This window comes from Hyperoodon ampullatus (assembly GCF_949752795.1).
Source record: "Hyperoodon ampullatus genome assembly, chromosome: 10".
Lineage (NCBI taxonomy): Eukaryota > Metazoa > Chordata > Mammalia > Artiodactyla > Ziphiidae > Hyperoodon > Hyperoodon ampullatus.
The window spans coordinates 32,161,455-32,182,188 of record NC_136923.1 but is presented as its reverse complement, the minus strand read 5'-3'; the positions used below and the strand labels follow the sequence as shown (position 1 = coordinate 32,182,188).

Here is a 20,734-nt window from a genome sequence, read left to right as displayed (position 1 = left end):
AAGACCTGCAGTGATTACACTGTGAAATTTTATTCTTAATTCTTTTTTGACAGATTGAAGTTGTTATGCCTGAGTTGTTTGTAAACCAAAGTAGTAGTCAAATAGAATGTACTAGAAGAATATGGCCTACCTGATGATACATTCATTTCAGGCAGTGTTCAGTAGTAGAAAGTTCTAATACAATGAAAGATGATGAGCAGAGTGACTGGAGAGAAAAGAATTAGGGGAGGGAGCTTATTTGAGATGTCATGCTGGCTCTAATTTATTTTGATAAAATCACTTAGGTTACATCATTTAATAATTAAGCAGGGCTGGGCTTCCCTGGTGGCGCAGAGGTTAAGAATTCACCTGCCAATGCAGGGGACACAGGTTCGAGCCCTGGTCCAGGAAGATCCCACATGCCACGGAGCAACTAAGCCCGTGCACCACAACTACTGAGCCTACACTCTAGAGCCCGCAAGCCACAAGTATTGAGCCCGTGTACCACAACTACTGAAGCCCGCACACCTCAAGCCTGTGCTCCACAAGAAGAGAAGCCACCGCAATGAGAAGCCTGCACATGGCAACGAAGAGTAGCCTCCCCTTGCCAAAACCAGAGAAAAGCCTGCATGCAGCAACGAAGACCCAACGCAGCCAAAAATAAAATAAATAAATTTCTTAAAAAATAATAATAATTAAGCAGGGCTTCCCTGGTGGCACAGTGGTTGAGAATCCGCCTGCCAGTTCAGGGGACACGGGTTTGAGCCCTGGTCCAGGAAGATCCCACATGCCGCGGAGCAACTAAGCCCGTGTACCACAACTACTGAGCCTGCGCTCTAGAGCCCATGAGCCATAACTACTGAGCCTGCACTCTAGAGCCCGCACGCCTAGAGCCCATGCTTCACAAGAGAAGCCACCGCAACGAGAAGCCCGCACACCGCAACGAAGAGTAGCCCCTGCTCGCCACAACTAGACAAAAGCCCACGCGCTGCAGCAAACACCCAACACAGCCAAAAATAAATAAATTAATTAATTTTAAATAATAATGATAATTAAGCAAATATTTACTTGTTATGTATGTAGTGTTGAGGAAACAGTGATGATGAAGGGAGCACAGTGGAGCTTTCAGCTTAGTTTTTATTTTGTATTCCACAGCTGGGGGAATCATGCTAAAATATTTTTTCTTGAAGAAAAGTTTCTTTCTGTTTTTCCATTTCCAGTTAAGTTCCAAGTGAAAATTTTCTGACTTATTATGAAGAAACTTAAAATTGATAAAGAAGAATAGCATTATAATCATACTACTAAATTTCAAACCTTGCATAAGTTCTACATAAGCCTTATGTACGTGAAATATATAATTTAGCATATATTAGTATGTATGTTATATTACCATTGCCATGAATTACTAAAATAATTTAATCATATGTGTGTTCTTTCTCCAAGGTAAAATGACTAAAATGCTTAATACAATTTGCTTCTAAATTTTATCAAACTTAGTTGTGCTATGTTGTTAACTATGCATGTCCAAACATGAGAAAGATTGCTAATCTTTGGTTGTAGAGATTATGGAATGATACTAACTTTGCTTTTAAAATAAACATATTTTTGTCAGATGACTTGCAGGGTGCACAGTCAGAAACTGAGGCAAAACAAGAAATTCAGCATCTTCGGAAGGAATTGATTGAAGCCCAGGAACTAGCTAGAGCAAGTAAACAAAAATGCTTTGAACTTCAAGGTGAGATCAAGATTACTTTGATTCTTTAGGGGATGTGAAAGCAACAAGATATAACTGAATGGCCCCAAACTTCCAAGTCCAGAGGCATGGTTATCTTCTTCCAGATCTACAACTTTATTAGATATGTGATCTTGGGACATCACTTATGCTCTCTGAGCTTATGTTTCAGATCAGTAAAGTGAGGAGAGTTACAGTTGCACTACTTTCTTGTGAAGATTAAGAAAGGCCTGTACCAATGAAAGATCTTAAAAGTTAATTACACATTAAGTACAGAAAAAGGAAAAAACATAGAAATATTAATTTCTACGTTTTAGTTATACCTAATATTAGCTACTCAGTATAAGATAAAGGAAATTTTTATTCCCTGCAGTTTTACAGTGGATTCTTCAGTAAGTGAGAGGAACCAGGCAAAGTTAAGGTATAGAATTTTCTAATGTCCCAACCGATAAGAGTCATAGGCCAGTTGGAGTCTGTGCTATTCCCTAGAACTTACATTTCTATAGCGTTCACAGCAGTTACCTAGTTGCAGTCAATTAGTACCTTACAAAGTCTTAGAATCCTCATGTTCTCTAAAATGGCCTTCCTGACCAGGAGGAAGATTTGCATCCCACGGGGAACTGTGAACTTCCTGTCAGTAAGTACTTACTATGTACTTGGCAGTGAACATGAGGATTTTAAGTCTGTTTTTCACATTTAAGCACAAAATCCTGATTAACAACTATCAAGAATGCTTCTCAAGTAAAGAACAGCACATGTTATCTTGGCAATACAAGGTATAGACAGCTACTACTCGGTTGAATACATTTATTACTTACTACTGTTTTGTGCTCCTAAAAAAATCTTTAAACTACCTAACTGCTAACACTGATAACACTGCCTAACTTTTGTTTCCTTCAGTGAGGTTTAGGAGAGAATTTCTTAGAACCTTCCAGCTGCTCAATTCTGAATATTTTCATTAAATCACAAAATTAGATATACTGTGCTTTACTTTTAGCTCTTTTGGAAGAAGAAAGAAAAGCCTATCGAAATCAAGTTGAGGAATCCAGTAAACAAATACAGGTTCTTCAAGGTATGGAACACCTGAGGCTATTTGGGATTGTTACTGTTTGTTTGTTTGTAGCAATTCAAAAGAAATGGAAAGTAAGAATGCAAAGGGTTCCCATTGTTCAAGGCTTTGGTTCTTCCCTAGAATCTGAGACTGTAACTGGGCTCTCTGTGGCCCCCCTTTTTTTTTAAGGGAAGATTCCCTAGTACTCTAGTAGTACCTCCCACTTGGAGTGGGAAGAGGAAGATTGAAGATATGGATTTGGTAAGACTGTCATTTTCTGGGTTATGTAGTGACTTACTACAAAGGAGGCCTTCAGACAGGAAATCAGTTTGAGTAGCTCTGTGCATCAGCACTTTTAGCTTGTTGGTGATATTATTTCTAATGCTTATAGCACACTTGCACTGCAACAAAAATTATTTACCAAATGGAATAGAACAGTGGTCCCTGCACTCCCTTCATTGGTAAAGGCTGCTCTTCATATCCACCATTTTGCTCTCTCTTTGTATGGCTATCACAGGGTCATTACAGAAATGACCCAAAAGACCCCTGCCTGTCAAGGATTTTCTTCGAACCAGAGCTCCTGGTACTTTGAGGTTATAATTGTGAGATACTCCAGGAGATGTCTTTCCTGTGTCACTGTAAAATTCCTAAAGTAAAATTAATTTGCCTTCATTGTCAAAGAAGGAACCAATGTTATTTTAAAATTTTAGTTTGAGAGGTAGGATAAGAAGAAGTTAAATAGACAAGTAATCTCTGTTGAGACGAAATGGGGAGTCATTATATAAGGCCTATGATATTTGCCCTAAAATATCCCAAAGAAAAAACAGTCTTTTGGGTTTTCTTATTTTTGAGTGGGACATGTGAGTTATTTAAAAAAATTGTATTATGGTCAAACAAGAATTTCTAGGGTAGGTTGTATATCTTTTTAAATTGAAAGCTCTTTACACTCTTATAGTTTAATGCCATTATCCATTAGTTTATATAAATCTGATTTGAATCTATACTTCCATTCTGTATTGTGTATGGGCAATTATCCCTAAAAGTTCTATGATGTAGTGCTTCCTTTTGTCTTAAAGCTGTCTTACGTGGGCATCGAGTGCTCTCTAGTACCAGCATGTATATTTCAGGATTTTATCCACAAGTCCATGGTCATGTTATCCATGGCCATTGTGTCTTTTCAGATTTTTGAACCTGTTACCTCTTAACGCTTCCCACAGACTTAAAAGGTCTAATATTTTCTTTAATGTTTATTTATTAGGCAGCTTCTTCCTACGCAAGCCTTAAATCCTCTTAATTATTTTAATTATTCTTCTTTTCTACCTACGGAATTTTTATACCTCTAATTTTCTTGTGTTATTATAATCAAGACCAGTATTCTAGTTCTGAACCAAGTATGATTTTATACAAATTGTTTCCAGTTCAAGTCATGAGGGCAACAAGACCAGATCCTTAAAAAATATACCTCTTTCATTAGGCAATATTCATTAACTTTATTAATTCATTAATTCAACCAATAATTCTTGATTGTTTACTCTTCTAGTATTGGGGATAGCACGCATGGGATGTACAGTCTAGTGGAAAAGATGAATAAGCAAATAAGTATATAATGTGATGTCCAATAAGGGCAGAGTAAAGGGCTAGAGAATGACAGAGGGCTATTTTTAGATAAGCCATCAGAGAAAGCTTCTTTAAGGAATTGACATTTGAACAGAAAACTAAGTCAAGAACATCAAAGGTTTTACTAATGCTTACCCTCTGACCAAGCAATTCTATGTCTACAAATGCACCCTAAGGAGGAAAAAAAAATCAAGATTGCGTTATAAGGTGTATTGTCTATAGTAATTAAAATCTGAACAGCCTCAAGTGTCTAAAATAAAGGATTAGTCAAAAAAGTTAGTATAGCTGGGTTTTGTTGTTGAAAAATATTCATCAGCAGCCGCATAGAGAACATTGTATTTATTATGATCCCTCCCTATTTTTGTATTTATACGTGTATAAATGCATAGAAAAAATCTAGGAGAGGAAGTACCAAATGTTAGAAACAATTTTCTCTGTGTGGGAGAAATAAAGATCGTTTTTGGGGTTTTTTCTCTTTGTGTTTCTGTATTTTGACATTTTCTGCATTAAACATGGATTGCTTGTACAGTTTAATCAAAAGCAACAAACAGCTCTGACAGCCTGGGCCATGCAGTAACTACAGTCCCATATGGGCTGTTCTTTTATTCCTGATTACTATGGACTAAGAAAATGATGAGTAAATATACTTTTGTAGCCCAACTGCAGAGGTTACACATCAATATTGAGAACCTCCGGGAGGAGAAGGACAGTGAAATCACAAGCACTCGAGATGAATTGCTTAGTGCCCGAGATGAAATTTTACTCCTTCATCAAGCAGCAGAAAAGGCTGCCTCTGAGCGGGACACTGACATTGCTTCTCTACAAGAAGAGCTTAAGAAAGTGCGAGCTGAGCTTGAGCGGTGGCGGAAAGCAGCATCTGAATATGAGAAAGAAATCATGAGTTTGCAAAATACTTTTCAGCTTCGATGTCAGCAATGTGAGGACCAGCAGAGAGAAGAAGCAACGAGGCTACAAGGTAAGAAATGTATTTTACATAAAGCTCTTAACTCTTGATAATGATAACTTTATAACTTGTACAAAATAACCATTCAGGCTAGTTTTGTCTTTGACAATGATTGGTTGTATAAATCAGTGTTTTTATATTGGGGCTATAAGCATTCTTCAGGTCTGTAAGCTCTACAATAAATTGAAAATCTTTACAATTTTACATTTTATTTAAATACTGTTAAAAATTATTTGTCTTATAAAAGTGAAGTGAGAAAAAAATATTACTGAAGTTCAGGGTGATGGGAACTTCCCTGAGGCGCCACTGCAAAGTAACAGGAATCAAAGAATAGCCATGTAAAATCTACGTGTTTAAGGGAAAAAATAGTTATGTTCCTATATTAACAAGTGTGTTTTGGGACTATTTTAGGTGAACTAGAGAAGTTGAGAAAGGAATGGAATGTATTGGAAGCCGAATGCCGTTCTCTAAAAAAGGAAAATGTTTTGCTATCATCAGAATTGCAGCGGCAAGAAAAAGAATTGCACAAGTATGCAAGAACTCTTATTTAGGTTCAAAATATTTCTTTATCTTTAGATTTTCATCTAAATTTTAAGTTTAATTTTGATACTTAAATACCTTTTTGGAGCAAAATATTCAGCCAGACTCTTTTTGGCTATCTGGCAGGTTAACCACGCTAAATGAGTACTTCAGCACTTTTTTCTGCCATCACCTGCATGTCCTTTCCTTTCGGTGTACTCATGGAATATAGATTCACTAAATGCCCCTTCTCCCCGCCAACAGACAGCAAAAGATCTATGATTGAACTTGCCCTTTAAACTAAATGATAATAAATTTCAAATACAAGTTTGTTTTTCTTTCTTGCCAGTGATCCCTTCTGTTTATAAGGGTGATCAGGAGATGATAAAGAATTGATACTGTTGAAAGATACAAATTCAGCTTTTGAATTTCAAACAGGGTTATATAAAAAGTAATAATATATGAGATCAAAAATTTGCTAAAACCAATTAAATCTTTCTAACATCCATTACCTTACAGGCAAACCAATGAATGTAATAGATGTATTCCAGCAAATTTAGTGGAGTCCTATTTTCTCATCAACACTTGTTACATAGTTTAAAATTTATTTCTTCCTTAAAAATTTGATCCATTCCATGTTTTTTATTTAAACAATGTTTACAGTCTAATTCAGATATGAAAGTAGTACGTGTTTATTATTGAAGCCATTCTTTATCCATCTCCCTCCCCAGAGTACACCAAAAATGGGAGTCATTACTCTCTTGTTAGCCTTGTATTTATACTTCTGAAGAGCATTAAGATTAGCAAAAACTCAGTGACCAAGGTCAGTTCCCATAGAAAACAAGCTTTAGGGAAAAATGATAATGAAAGGACTAGATATATCAGAAAATAGTATTCCTTGTTATCTCTTATAAAAACAAAGGCAGTACTTCCCTGGTGGTCCAGTGGTTAAGACTTCACCTTCCAATGCAGGGGGTGTGAGTTTGATCCCTGGTCAGGGATCCCACATGCCTCTCGGCCAGAAAACCAAAACATAAAACAGAAGCAATATTGTAACAAATTCAATAAAGACTTTAAAAAATGCTCCACATCAAAAAAAAAATCTTAAAAAAAATGTTATTTAACCTCACTGGACCTCAATTAAAAAAAAAGGGCAACTGTAATATCGGTTTTACATTTAAAAAATCAAGAACTAGTTGAAGGAGCAAGATGTGCTGACTTATTCTCTAAAACGCCTTACAACATCATATGGTCAATATCAGTATCTTTAAAGCATTTTTTTCTCTTCCAGTGTCATATCTTTCCATAGTCTTTTCTATGTGTATTACTTTTTGAATGTTTAAAGATAACTAATAATAAAGAACAAAACAAATGTTTGTTTTTTATGTAAAAGTTTGTAAAAGCAATTTCAAAATATGAAAAGGACAAAATAAAGGCCCAAAACACAAACAAACAAATAAATAAATGGGTGGTCTCACACAGACACACACGCACACGTTTGTGTATATGTATGTACCAGCTGCTCATCTGTGTGACAGAACATGTGGGCAAATTGGTATAAAGTGTGTGTAAGATTATACAGACACTCAAGTTCTTCATATTTGGAATACATTTGGATCTTGGTGAATCCATTTAGTTTGGTATTCTCTCAAGCAAGAAATACTGATATTTGATTACCAGTACTGATTATCTTAAATTATTCTTGTTTTGGAATTTTTGATACTTTAAAGCTTCAGACTTGATCCTGTATTTTTGAGATATAATTAATTGGAATCTGGAAGATTGTTAAATGTTTTTTTTTAATTACTTCAAATTTTGTTTAAGTGTTGAAAAGCAATTCTACAAACTCCTCATGAGTTAGAAGCATATGGTTTAATAATATTAGGCCCCAGAAGGGTGGAATATTAGATCATTGGTCAAGTTGTCTGTCTAAACTCACAAAAACTATTTAAGACATTAATTCTGTTTTTTAAACTTTTCTGATTTAATAGTTCTCTAAGTTAATTTGTTAAGCCTCCCCAGCATGTAAGTAGTATTTAGAAGCTAGTCTCCCTTTACAGTGTCTTACATGCCATATAGTTCCTAGCTATATTGCCCTGACAACATCACACTTACACCCTACGATCTGCCTAGCATCTAATCAGCATGGGATTTATACTCTATAGTACTTCAGTTACAATATTGAGTCTGAGTCTTATGATCCATCCTGAGAGGATGTCTTGAAAACCTTATCCTCCTTTAGCTATTTCTGTTGTAGATGGAGCCAAATTCTTTAAAACAGCTACAATATACAGGTCTTCTGTTCTTTGTTGTCCATGGTGTAGAAGGAATTGAACAAAGAATTTCTATTCCTGCTTATCAAGCTGTTTTCCTAGTGTGTAAATGGGACTTTTTTTTTTAACATCAGGTTGTAACAGCAATCATAGAATTTAAGATGGAAAACAGCCTCAGAAATTATTGAGTTCTGTCTTCTTGTTTGACAGTGGAGGGCACTGAGACTCTCCTTGTGTTATTTGTGTCTGTGCAAATGGTGCCTGGCACAGATCTTAGAGCTCAGGAAATGCTTACTCAGAGAATGAAATGGCACCAGTTAAGTGACTTGCTCAACATCCCACAACTAAATAGTGGCAGATCTGGGGTCTAGAACCCAGACTCCTGGTTCTTTGTCTTGTGCTTTCCCCCCCAGTTTGGTGTCTTCTCATTTCATTAGGTTTATCTTTACTTAAGTAAAGTGGCTCCTAAGCTTTAAGTTTCTGTCTGCCATCCTATTTGTCAAATACTTAAAGAAAATAGTTGGAATATGTGCTTTCTTTTCCTGTAGAAGACCTACACTGAATCTTTTTATGATACAGTTAATATAATGTGATATGACAAAATATACAATTAGTCACCTTCTATTTTTACAATTTCAAACTTTGTGTGTATTTAATTATATGAAAATAGGACACAACTTTAAACTTTCATTGTTTTAGTGTTTTAATGCTTTTTACTTATTGAAAATATCATTCTTTTTTACACTTTTCTTTCCTCATCTAAAATCCACTCCATCCCTCCTCGTAAAATGTATAAGAAATTGGACTTCCTGCTGTGTCTGGTTTCTACATGAATAACTTGGTCAATATTTATGTTGCAGTTCTCAGAAGCAGAGTTTAGAGCTTACCAGTGATCTCAGCATCCTGCAGATGACTAGGAAAGAGCTTGAGAATCAAGTGGGATCCTTGAAAGAACAGCATCTTCGGGATTCAGCTGATTTAAAAACTCTTCTCAGTAAGGCTGAAAACCAAGCAAAGGATGTACAGAAAGAGGTAAAGCGAAAAGACATTATGAGCCCAATTATGGTTGGACTTAAAGCCAAAAGCAAATCAGATATTCATGCTAGTTAGAACTAAAGGGAAGTATTACCTGTCACAGAGTTGATACTGGGAGCATCTCTGCCTGGTGATTTCTAGCTGTGTATCATGATCCATATATAGAGAATTCATCAGTAAGGTTTGGTCTCAAAAATACAAATAAACAAAATTACGTTAAAAGTTTTTCTCTACCAGTTAGTTGACCTATATGAGAAGTCCTTTGTACCAGATTACTTAATTCACTGTTTATCTTTCAAAGACAGTATCATATTTAATTTAGAATACTTTTGGAAAGCTAACTGGGGCCACACCATAATGCTGTCTAAACCCCTCAGGTGACACTGGCCTGAAAAGTTGCTTATGAGAAAACTCAGCTCATACCCAGCCAGCCAAATACATGTTCTGTGACCGTTTTCTTGGTGGCTTTAAAAAAAAATCATGTTTAAAATGGTGAGGGTTGATGTTGGAGCAGAGACCCCACCCAGGCTTTTCCTGAGCAGAGCCTTGAAGTTGAGAGTGGGGGAATAAGAGCTGCGATCAGTCCCACTGGCCTTACACTATTCCCTGTATTGACTTCTGGCCGGCTTAGGGGATGGAGAAGGCTGATGCATTTTCATCTACCCGGCAGGGCTCACCCCAGTTGTAGACCCTCTTAAATGAAGGATTTGTTTTAAACAGAAGGAAGTTGAAGACAACTCTTTGTCTTAAATAACAAATTTTCCCAAAAGTGTTTTTAGAAGATCTGTTTAATCAATGTAGTTTTCCTTTGCACTTTTCTTTCCCTGTAGTATCCTGAACTTGGAAATGATTGTTGTTCTTCTGTCTTTATGTTTGTTCCTAAAGAAAAAAACTGTAACATTTTTTATTCACATGTGGCCATATTGATTTTGTAATATGTTCATTTTTTATCTTCTTGCTAAGGATATGTATTTTGGGAGAAATCTCATTTTATTTGGTTGGAACACAAATTTTGTGCCAAAGTAAATATACTAGTATTTAATACTGTAAGCACTTTGTGTCCTTCCAGTCCACATGCCATAATTCTTTCAAAATCTGGGAAGAATGCTGTGGTCGGAAGATAATTCTGTTGTATGTTACTCTGAATGCGTTAGCCATTTTGTTGCATTATTTGTTTGCCTGTTTTTGGTCACTGAGCAATCAGTGCGAAATACTTTAACTGTTCCCACAAATGGCAGTGGCATGTTGTCACAGCATCTAAATTGTTGGTAGCCTTTGGATTGCATTAAATGCAGCACATTTAAAAATATGTCTGATCTTGTCAGTATGTTTCTTTTCTATTTTCTTGTTCAATGTTTTCATTGTGAAATGAAGTGTAGTCACCATACCATGCTCCTTTATGATGTGAAATTGCTTTTCTTTCCGTTTGTCCTGATGTCAACTACTGAATACTAGTCTGTAACTAAAACCTTCTTTAATAAGATTCTTATATCTGTGTAATCCACTGCAAATGAATTACTACCTTTTATTAATGCACATATATTCCCTTTCAACATTTCCCCTTTTTCTCCTTTCTCTCATAGAATCATACTTAATGTGTACAATATAATGATTATGTATCTTCAGCACTGTCACAGGTTAAAATATTACAAACTAAGCAAGCCCAGGTATGATTATTTTTGTGAAGAAGAACCAAAGGTGCTGGTAATATTGTGTGGTATTTCCCTCTTAATCAGAACTGAGCTCATTTCTCATCTCTGAGTTAGAAAGCAAGATGGAACAAAATGATATCCAAGGGAGGTGTGACACTAAGGCTACAGAAGGTGACCTCTGTTCTGACAATTAAATTTTATATGTGTGGCAGCTTCTGTTTAACATTTAAAAGAGAAAAAGTACATGAGAAAAGTAAAATTTAATCCTCAGTGTTAAGAGAAAAATAATGGTATACCATCTTTATATTTGACTTAAGAAAGCATCTATATATTTTGATTTAGTAGGAATATCTGTAATTTAAGAACTCATAAAACATTGAGCACACAAGTCCACCCTGCAAAGACTGACTCAGGAAAGTTGTTTGGCTTCACTATCTTGCCCTGGGGCCAGAGTCCTTCCCACCCACTCACAAGCTGAAGGTAAACAGCAGGATCTTCAGGACTAAGCTGCCTTCCTGTCATTCTCCACAAGTCCTGGAACGGAGAAATGATTAAGTGCTTTGGTATAAAGGGCAGGCTGGATGTAAGAATGGTGGAAAAGGAAAATAAGGGAAAATTTGGGTCAGCAAATCACGTTTCACTTATTCTTTATTAGTCACTGTTAAGAATCATATCATTGAGAATTGATTATGTTCTAAGAGACTTAGTGCAGAGACTAGTCTAGGTACACTGAGTTTGCTTTGGCAACCTGCCGGTAACCTTTTGCCTTCTGGAAGGAAGTCCACAGACCCCACAAAAAAAGCTGTCATGAAGTCCATGAATCTTACTCCTTAGTTCATTCTCTGGCATACTACCCAGACTTGTTCTGGGAACGTTGTTAGGTAACAGAGAGTTCCTTTCATATTTTACCTCCCTCTCTGTACCCGTCTTTCTTCCCACTTTATGGTGAACTCGTTGCTGACCCTAACCCCCTGCCTCCACCACTTCTGATTAATGTTTTTATACATTTGCATCTGTAATATTTATCTTTGGATTGCATAATGATGAGCTCCTGATTAATCACTCCAAGGTGTTTGGATTATTCAGAAGCACCATATAAATGTGTCCTTTATTGAGAAATTTCTAGGATACAGGCAGAAAGGAACTCTAGACTTTCCAGCCTCGTGGGCTGTGTTTAGGGAAGAGGAGGAATCTTTCTGGTATGCCAGACCTGTGGTATATTTATTTTATAATCAGCCCTTGTCTGTCTTTCTTCCTTCTAAAACCTTCAGAAATGGCAGAGTGGGGCAGTGGAGGCCGAGACAAAGGCACAGCCAGCAGCAGAACAGTCTTTGCTCTTTGACTGAAAGCCCAGCTTGCATGTAAGATGCAATATCTGGAAGTGAAACCAGTCTAGCATTCCTGCCTTCTGGGGCATTTAAAGTAGGGGCAAACCATACTATGTTTTACATTAATCTCACCTGTGTTCAAGGGCTAGGTAGTCTGTCTGAAAGTCATATTATATACAGTGAACTGTTTCCCAGAGCAGGAAGTGGCATGTTTCACTATGGAAAAATATCAGAAACAGATTTTTAAAAATTATTTTTAATTGATGCTTATAAGTCTTAAATAGAGAGATAGAAATGTCCCAATCATAGTGATTGGTGCCTTAGATATATTTCTTTGCTTCATTTGCATAGAAATTCCTTATCCAGAACACCTTAATACCCAATGATGCTGGGTAAAGGGAGGCCTAATGAGAGTTAATACTTTTTACTTCAAGATTAAAATAGCTTGGCTGACATTACTTACCAGGATATAAACTCAGACTTCCTAACCTTGCCATTTAATTAGGCTATGGAGTTTTTCTTCAGTTGCTTTTCTTTTGCTCAGATTGGAATTTTACTTTTCTCCTCTAATTCTCTTAGTGGAAAAAGTGACCCCTTATATTAGAAACAGATGACACGGTGGTGACTTCTCAATTTTTTTTAACACCAGGGCCACAAAATTCTTACATAGAATCAAGTGAACATTAAAGTCTTCTTATTATTAGTGCAAGTGATTCTTATTCTCCTTATAACAAAAAGGCATGACTGTGGTGTTGCAGGTGACTAAACAGGGTCTGGTATATAAGCCTGACTAGACGCATAACTTCATACCCATTTTAAGTTGAGTCTGCACACTCTTTTTTCTTTGCCTTTAGTATGAAAAGACACAGACTGTACTCTCAGAACTGAAGTTGAAGTTTGAAATGACTGAGCAGGAAAAACAATCAATCACAGATGAGCTCAAACAATGTAAAGACAACCTGAAGCTGCTCCGAGAGAAAGGAAATAATGTAAGTCTTTGCAAACTTGGCTTAGCTTTGATTGAGAGGCAGGTGAGAGCCCTGAAATTGATTTTTCAGAGGACTTTATTGCTGATTTGAGAAACTAAGACCTGTAGTACACGTGAACTAAGCTTTTCATTATGAAATTCCATGATGGAATCATTGGGCTGTCAGATTTTTGAGTAAGAATCTGCCCCTTTAACCTGTACACAAGAGCCTAAGGACTACCTGGAGGAAGAGCCTTGTTTGCAAAAAAATAATTTACCTAAGAACTGTCAGCTTTTCCCAAATGAATCTGAAGTTCTGTCACTAAGCCTTCATCTGGCTCTTGTTTTTCCCCCTCTGGGAAATAAAGCACTATACCACCAGGGACCCACTGAAGAAAGAGTAATACATGACGATTCCTTAGCATTTGGCTGTATCAAAAAATGGAGACTTAATGATGGTTTTCATTTTGTACTAATAATTTTCTCACTAAGGCACATTTCTAAAAAGCTTAGTGTCTTCTGGGCCTCCTATAAATATTAGGAAGTATTTGGTGAGTTTCTCTAGGGGGGTGTGTGTGTGTGTGTGTGTGTGTGTGAAATTGGAACATTTTGGTATAAATTGAGTTTAATAATATTAATTTGTATTTTATTTGCTAGAGAGGCAGATGGTCTTTTAAAAGATGTTATACTAAATAAATGTTGTGTCATACGTTTTAGTGATCATTGCCTTTGTGGGCCCTAACTGATGGATGTTCAGTGTGGTTGATTGTGCTCTGACTTATTCCAAACCCCTGTCATGGCTTGGACACTGCAGTGGGCATGAGCCACATACTTCCTATGGAGGAAGGCACTCTGCTTAACTTGCAGCACAAGTACAAAAGAGTAATGTTGCATGGCCATCCAGTTACACAGTCACACTCAGAATGCTTATGAGTTGTGTCCAACTGTTCTTTGCTAAAGAAAGTCCTAGTTTGTTTGTTTTTTTAATAAAGACTTGTTGCTTAGGTAGAAGCCTTTCAGAAATTTATGAATTGGGTATGGAGGCTTTATGATAAGCAAAAATGGATTGCATTTATTTTGAAAATGTCAATTACAGAACTCTTCTGAAATCAGATCATAATGGTTTGGTTACTTCTTTCTTTTGTGTTAATTCATATCTCTCTGATTATGGAATTTCAGTCTACCTTCTACTAAATTAACCTATGAAGACATCTAGGATAATCAGAATGGATCCCTCTATATGATTTAGAGCCTATTTGAAAGTAATGTTGCTATTATTATTTATAGTTATACAATTAATTTACTTTAAGGGTGGATTTCCTATTTTTACGACATTAGACTTATGGTAATGAAATATTACTCTGTAATAACACTCATTGTAGTAATTCCCTTCCAATTTAAAAAATTACTGGGAATTCCCTGACAGTCCAGTGGTTAGGATTCCACACTTCCACTGCAGGGGGCACAGATTCGATCCCTGGCTGGGGAAGTAATATCCCACATGCTATGTGGTGCAGCCAAAAAAATAATAATAATAAAATTAAATTTAAAATTACTTATATTCTTATAACATCACTGAAAGCCCTGAGATTCAGCTGCCTATCTTTATATACTAAATGTTTCTCATATGTTGTTTCAGATCTTTTGCTTGATTTAGAAAAATAAATGCCATGCATCACAAGGCATTTATTTTTAAGTTTGAAAGCAATACTATCTCAAGCAAAAGAGTTTTGGTTTAAAAAAAAAGAAAGGTTTTGATAGAGGGATAAAATAAACCTTAGCCGTTTCCAAAGGAGTACTTTGTCAAATAATGGTTTCTGAGTATGGAACAAAAATAATGTACTGTCAAGCAGAGCATCAGCTGGTGAGGTATTTTCATTGCTCTGTCTTAACGTGCTACATTTCATTAGGGAGTTAGGGACACCCACATTGCCTCCAGCTGTTCCTTTTAAACTGGTAGTTTGCCAACTTACATACCACAGTCCATCATTCTGGATTGTATTAGATGTCTTTAAAATGTCTTTCTACCCTCCCTCCCACCCCTCTGGGTTCTAAATCATCTTATCTGATTTTTTTATAGCATAAAATGATTTTAATATCCCTTCCCTTCTTTAGCCTTCCATATTACAACCCGTCCCAGCCGTATTCATCGGCCTATTCCTGGCTTTCCTGTTTTGGTGTTTCGGTCCATTGTGGTAGAGAAAGGTACAAGCACTACTGTTGAGTCCTTGTCTGTTTGTTCCCGTCACCTGTTTGTGCCATATTTGTAATATAGTGCATGGCAAAACCACACAGGTATTTTGTTACCTGAAGCAAACCCTTCATTTAGTATGCTATGTATTGTGTCATACAAATGAACTGAATGATCAACTAATCACATAACATATTGTCTTGTTTCCTTTGTAGTAAAGCTAACCATGAATTAATTCCAACCTAACCAGATGTTAATATGCTGCCTTTAACTGAGTCTTTGTCCCTAGCAAACCGGAGTAAACTGTGAATTGCTGCAGCTTAGTACCCCCTTCCCAATTATATGATTAATCAGCTCTGAATGAGAAATGAAGAGTTTGCCTCTTTGAAGTTTTCAGCGAGCTTTCTTCCCCCTCCTCCCTTCCCTCTTCTTTTCCATGGTGTAGAGTTTCGTTGTTTCAACCCTTTGCCTATATTTACACTGTGGCTAAGAAGATGAAAAAGGATGAGAGTAGCATAATGGACCATTGGCTCACAATCTCAACCTCAGTATGCATTTACTTGTGAGGGTATCAGCCTGTCCCATGTCTTTCTGAGCCCTGATCTACAACATCACAATATTTCTTTAAAAGCTAGCTTTCTCAATACCACTCAGAACACTAGTGAAAATAAAGTTTTCAAACAAAGCAAACTGATATTGTAAAGCCCTCTGATAGTTAACAGAGAACAGCCCATCCATGCTCGCCTCCAACAAGCATACTGGTTAGTAGAGCATATGAGATGATCACGTGGCATTATTACCCTGGACATGGTCTTTACCAAAAGCATCAGAGAAGCAGGGTCCCTAACATCACTTTGCCATCTTGAACCCCTTCTGATTTTGTCTTCTGTGGTTTAAGATTAGAGGATCAAAGCTTAGACCATTTTCTTTCTATCACCTTACCCACCAGCCCCTTGTATAAAACTATGCCAACATGTGAGTCTGGTTTTTATCAAGAAATAAACATTTTAGGCAGAAACATACTCCAGGCATTTATGGACATCAGTTAGCTGTAATATGTGGATACCGGAGTAAATAAAACAGGCTGAGCTCAAAGGGTTTCTTAGAGAAGTCACTATTAGGCTTCAAAGAAAATTGAAAACTGCCCAAGATTTTCCTGCAGTGTATTCGACTTCCACACAATGGTCCTCTAAAACAGTGCCTGCTATTATGGCTCTCCTCACACCTGCACTCCCTCACCTTTTTCTCTTTTTTTAAAATTTATTCTTATGCAAAGATAAGGTTTTTCTAATATTCTGTTAAGTATTCAGGACTCTCTGGAACCAAGGGGTTAATAGGTATGCAAAAAGAAGGGAGAATGTGATTTTGACTCTTGGTTTCTTTCCACACAGAAACCCTGGCCCTGGATGCCCATGTTGGCTGCCCTGGTTGCGGTGACAGCCATCGTGCTGTACGTGCCAGGTCTGGCCAGAGCTTCTCCATGAGAGCGTTTCTTGAGTCCGTACACCGTCCTCCCTCTAGAAGCTGGCACCACACTCATGCTGGGGACAAACAGAACCATTTTCTTCCTTTTTACCTCTTAAAACAGCAGAAGTGCAAGAATACAGCTGTAGGGTCTTTGCTTTAAATTATATAAAATGTATCTGTCTATAAAGAGGATATAAAATTGTGACTTTATTCTACTGTAAGCAATAATTTGCTTGCAATTTTTCATGTAATTTTTAAATTAGTATGTTGAAATTCTGAATATTATGGTGGCCTAAAGTAGGCTTCTTGGTACACCAAATTATTTATAACATTAAATTTATGGGTATTTTACTCTGAATTCTAATGGCCAGATAACTCTTTTTTTTTGATTCGATAACTACCCAAACCAAACAACTGATACATACATGGGAAGAGAGGCCCTGTGTGCTCAGTGCCTATCAGTTTGAATATATACACATATATATATATATTTTTTACATATTTACGCCATTTTTACTTGTTATAAAACCACTGAGCTATTGGGAACAAGACTTAGAGACAACTATTTGCGTGGATTTTTTTTTTTTTTTTTAAGGAGAAATACACTTGGAAAATACTCTGTTCTAGTGATAATTTGGGGAATATGTGCACGTTTGTTCAGCCTTAATGTGACTTGACGATGTGGAGGACATCAACTTTGAAAAACTTTCCATGAGAGTGTGTATTTTCTTGAGCAAACTGAAGTATTTCTGGGAGCAAAAACATAGTAATTATACAGTTTCAGTGCAGTAAACCAAAATGTTGAGTCAATTGGAATGTAATTTATTAAACCTCATGTATTTAAAGAGATATTTTCTTTAAAAGCCAAGTTACTTTCTCATATACAGCATTTTAGGAAGCATGACTTTTTTTTTCCTATCATCTCTTCCTCCAAGCATGTTTAATTGAAGAAAGAATTAATATCTCTTTAGATAAGCTTTTACTGACTTAATTTGGTTAATAATATTTCAAAACTAATTCATGTTCGAGGTGAGCTGTTGTTACCTACCAACAGATTTCCTGGTTGGGGAGGCAAGTGGTTATTTTCTTTTTATTGTTGTCAATTGGGACGTTCTGTTAATGAGAAGCACTATTCCCAAGATTAATAGTGTTCCATGCACAGTAAAGCACCTAAACACCGCTTGATGTTACAAATTTAAAACACGGAAGTGAAGGTTTAGCTATGGTTTTTGTGCGGCACCACAGTTATGTCAATGAAGTTTATATAGGTCATAGAATATCCTAAAGTATCACATAGTTAAATTTTTCAGTCAATGAAAGCTGGGAGGGAATGTCAGTGAATTGGCGTGAATGTTCTGTGGCAATCCACAGGCCTAGCCAAATATTGAAATAGAAGTTTAGGATATAATTTGCCTTGTGATGTTTGGCAGTCATTGTTTATACTTTAAAGGTTATATTTTAAGCCATTTGGGGTTTGCTCTTGGGAGGATCACTAGATTTATGGAGGAATTAGTCACAAATGACTTGTAGAAAATACTGTCATATAGTTCATTTCATCATTTTCTGTTGCAGGAAGCCACTCCACCACAGAATGCTAATATGCCAGTGGTACCCAGTACCTCCTGTATATAGGTTATTGCAAATATTGTTCTGAAATGCTTAACTTCAGAATTACATTTTTTAAAGTAAATAATTGTTTTAAATCTATTTTGTAAAGATATAAAATACAATAGAATTTCTGGAGTACAGATTAAACTATTTGCACTAACACACGTGATGTGCATGATTTAATAAAATAACTTTACTCTCCCTATGCATTTTTGAGTTGGATATCATTGAAATTCTTAGTACTGACTCTACTATTGTATTGTTAATAGTCTTTTCATGAAATGACTCTTTATGCAACATAATGTACATTTGGTGTTCTTCAGGGTTTAAAAGAAAACACTGAGCTGTTTCCTCCAGGTTTTATTAGCCTTTTATTTAACTTACTGCTCTAATTTTTTTCCTTTTACTATGGTTATTGTTAAAACGTGACTCACTTGCCAGACAAGTCTCTTTAAATGTAAAGTCTAGCATCAATATTTACTTTATTCAAATTGAATAAATGGGTTTTTGTAGTGAACTGCCAGTTTTTCTTAAGAATATAAATGAGCCTATTCATAAGCAGTACCCCCAGTTTTGTTCAGTTTACTTTCAGGTTAAATAAAGAGTAGGATTATTCACTTGTAGTGATAGAGTCATTAAGAAGTTTTAATCCTAGCAGTTAAGAATTGAACAACCCTATAACACATTTAAAAATTACACTAAGGTGCTACATGGCTGGGTCAGAAAATGAAAAGAACGTGATGTTTAAAGCTAAAACATCCGTATTGGCATACTGGCGCTCTGCCTTAGGCAAATCATTTGTCTTCTCTGAGTCTCTACTTCCTCATTTATAAAATGGAGAGAATAATATCTATATTTTTAGTGGTAGTATGAAAACTTTTAAAATAATGTATGTGAAGTGTCAAGTGGTAAATAAATACTGCAAATATTTAAGTTTTAGGTGAACCAGTACAGCTATTTAAAATGAATTGATTGACTCAACTGTTGAGACTTTGTGTGTGAATGAGATAGAACTGCAGTGGAATGACTCCTAAGAAAGCATCCAGCTCTGTTCATCCCTTTTATAGTTGTGTCTTTAGGAAGTAATATGCTTAGTTTGATAATGAGCCAATTGCTTACAACAGTTTGGAATTCCTGTTGTGACTGCCTTCAAGAGCAATTCTGAGTCACATATGAAAACCAGTCACACTGCTGCATAATCAGAGGCTTTCAACTAAAAATAGTATTGCCTAGCTTGATCTCACTTCAATCACCAGACTTGACCCCCAGTGACTTTTGGCTGCTTCCAGTGATTACATCTACTATCAAAAGGATGGAAATCTGTTACCAAAGAGGAAAAAACTGCATACAAGTCAACTGTGTTAAAAATGTGCAGCCGTCCTCCCAAAAAATTCACGTCTGAAAGTTTATTCTGAGGGCATAATTGTGTGTTCAAAATTTTAACTACCAGGACATTTAGTGTAGCATTTTTCTGTAATAGTGATGGGTAAACAACCTAAATATCCAGCAGTGGGTCATCGGTTAAATAAATTAATATTGCCACACTACAGATTGCTGTGCTTGCAGACTATGTGCGAATATATTCATACTATATTAAGAAAGAGGTTACCAGTGTAGAATAACCTTGGTTTTGTAAAGAAAAAAATGTAGACATACAGGATATGTTTATAGCAGGAGGACTCAGAACAATTTTTTATCCAGGCTACACTAGTGCTTCTGTCTGTATGATTGAGGGTCAATTCTGTTCCCTTTTTATGATTTCTGATTTATTTTTGGTGGTAAATGTATGTTGCTTTTGTAAATTAAAAAGCTATTTGGTTTTGCTTTAAATTAGAAACAAGCAGAATTCTAAGTTGCTTTTCGTAATTGAATGAGTACCTTGTCAAAGTACCTACGTTTAAAGGAGTTAATGCTCATTTGCACTTATGAATTCTGGTGTGTTCATTTAAACATCAGTCTTACAATTTTAAACATGCTTTGTATATACATACGTAGAATCAGAATACTGGAAGAGGTCTTAGCAATTCGTTCTCACCGTTTTGCCTATCAGGGAGAAAACCCAGAGAATTTTTTTTTTTTTTTTTTTTTTTTTTTTTTTTTTTTTTTGCGTTACATGGGCCTCTCACTGTTGTGGCCTCTCCCGTTGCGGAGCACAGGCTCCGGACGCGCAGGCTCAACGGCCATGGCTCACGGGCCCAGCCGCTCCGCGGCATGTGGGATCTTCCCAGACCGGGGCATGAACCCGTGTCCCCTGCATCGGCAGGCGGACTCCCAACCACTGCGCCACCAGGGAAGCCCAACCCAGAGAATTTTTGACTCATAGTGAGAATTACAGTAAGTTATAAAGTTGA

The 20,734-nt window shown here is 36.4% G+C and overlaps 1 protein-coding gene across 10 annotated transcripts in view; it reads left to right on the top strand.

The window, feature by feature from the left end:
* The window catches only part of SLMAP (sarcolemma associated protein), a gene marked incomplete at its 5' end in the record, with an annotated part of 151,090 nt that extends 133,962 nt beyond the window's left edge, over window positions 1–17,128 (top strand). For all 10 annotated transcript variants that reach the window (XM_079713807.1, XM_079713815.1, XM_079713814.1 and 7 more), the window contains 7 exons: window positions 1,592–1,714; window positions 2,709–2,783; window positions 5,035–5,355; window positions 5,755–5,872; window positions 8,996–9,167; window positions 13,005–13,139; window positions 16,700–17,128. In XM_079713807.1, coding sequence (XP_079569933.1) covers window positions 1,592–1,714; window positions 2,709–2,783; window positions 5,035–5,355; window positions 5,755–5,872; window positions 8,996–9,167; window positions 13,005–13,139; window positions 16,700–16,792 — 1,037 coding nt within the window. In that variant the 3' untranslated portion in view covers window positions 16,793–17,128. The remainder of the gene's footprint in view (window positions 1–1,591; window positions 1,715–2,708; window positions 2,784–5,034; window positions 5,356–5,754; window positions 5,873–8,995; window positions 9,168–13,004; window positions 13,140–16,699) is intronic.
* Window positions 17,129–20,734: the final 3,606 nt, after the last annotated feature.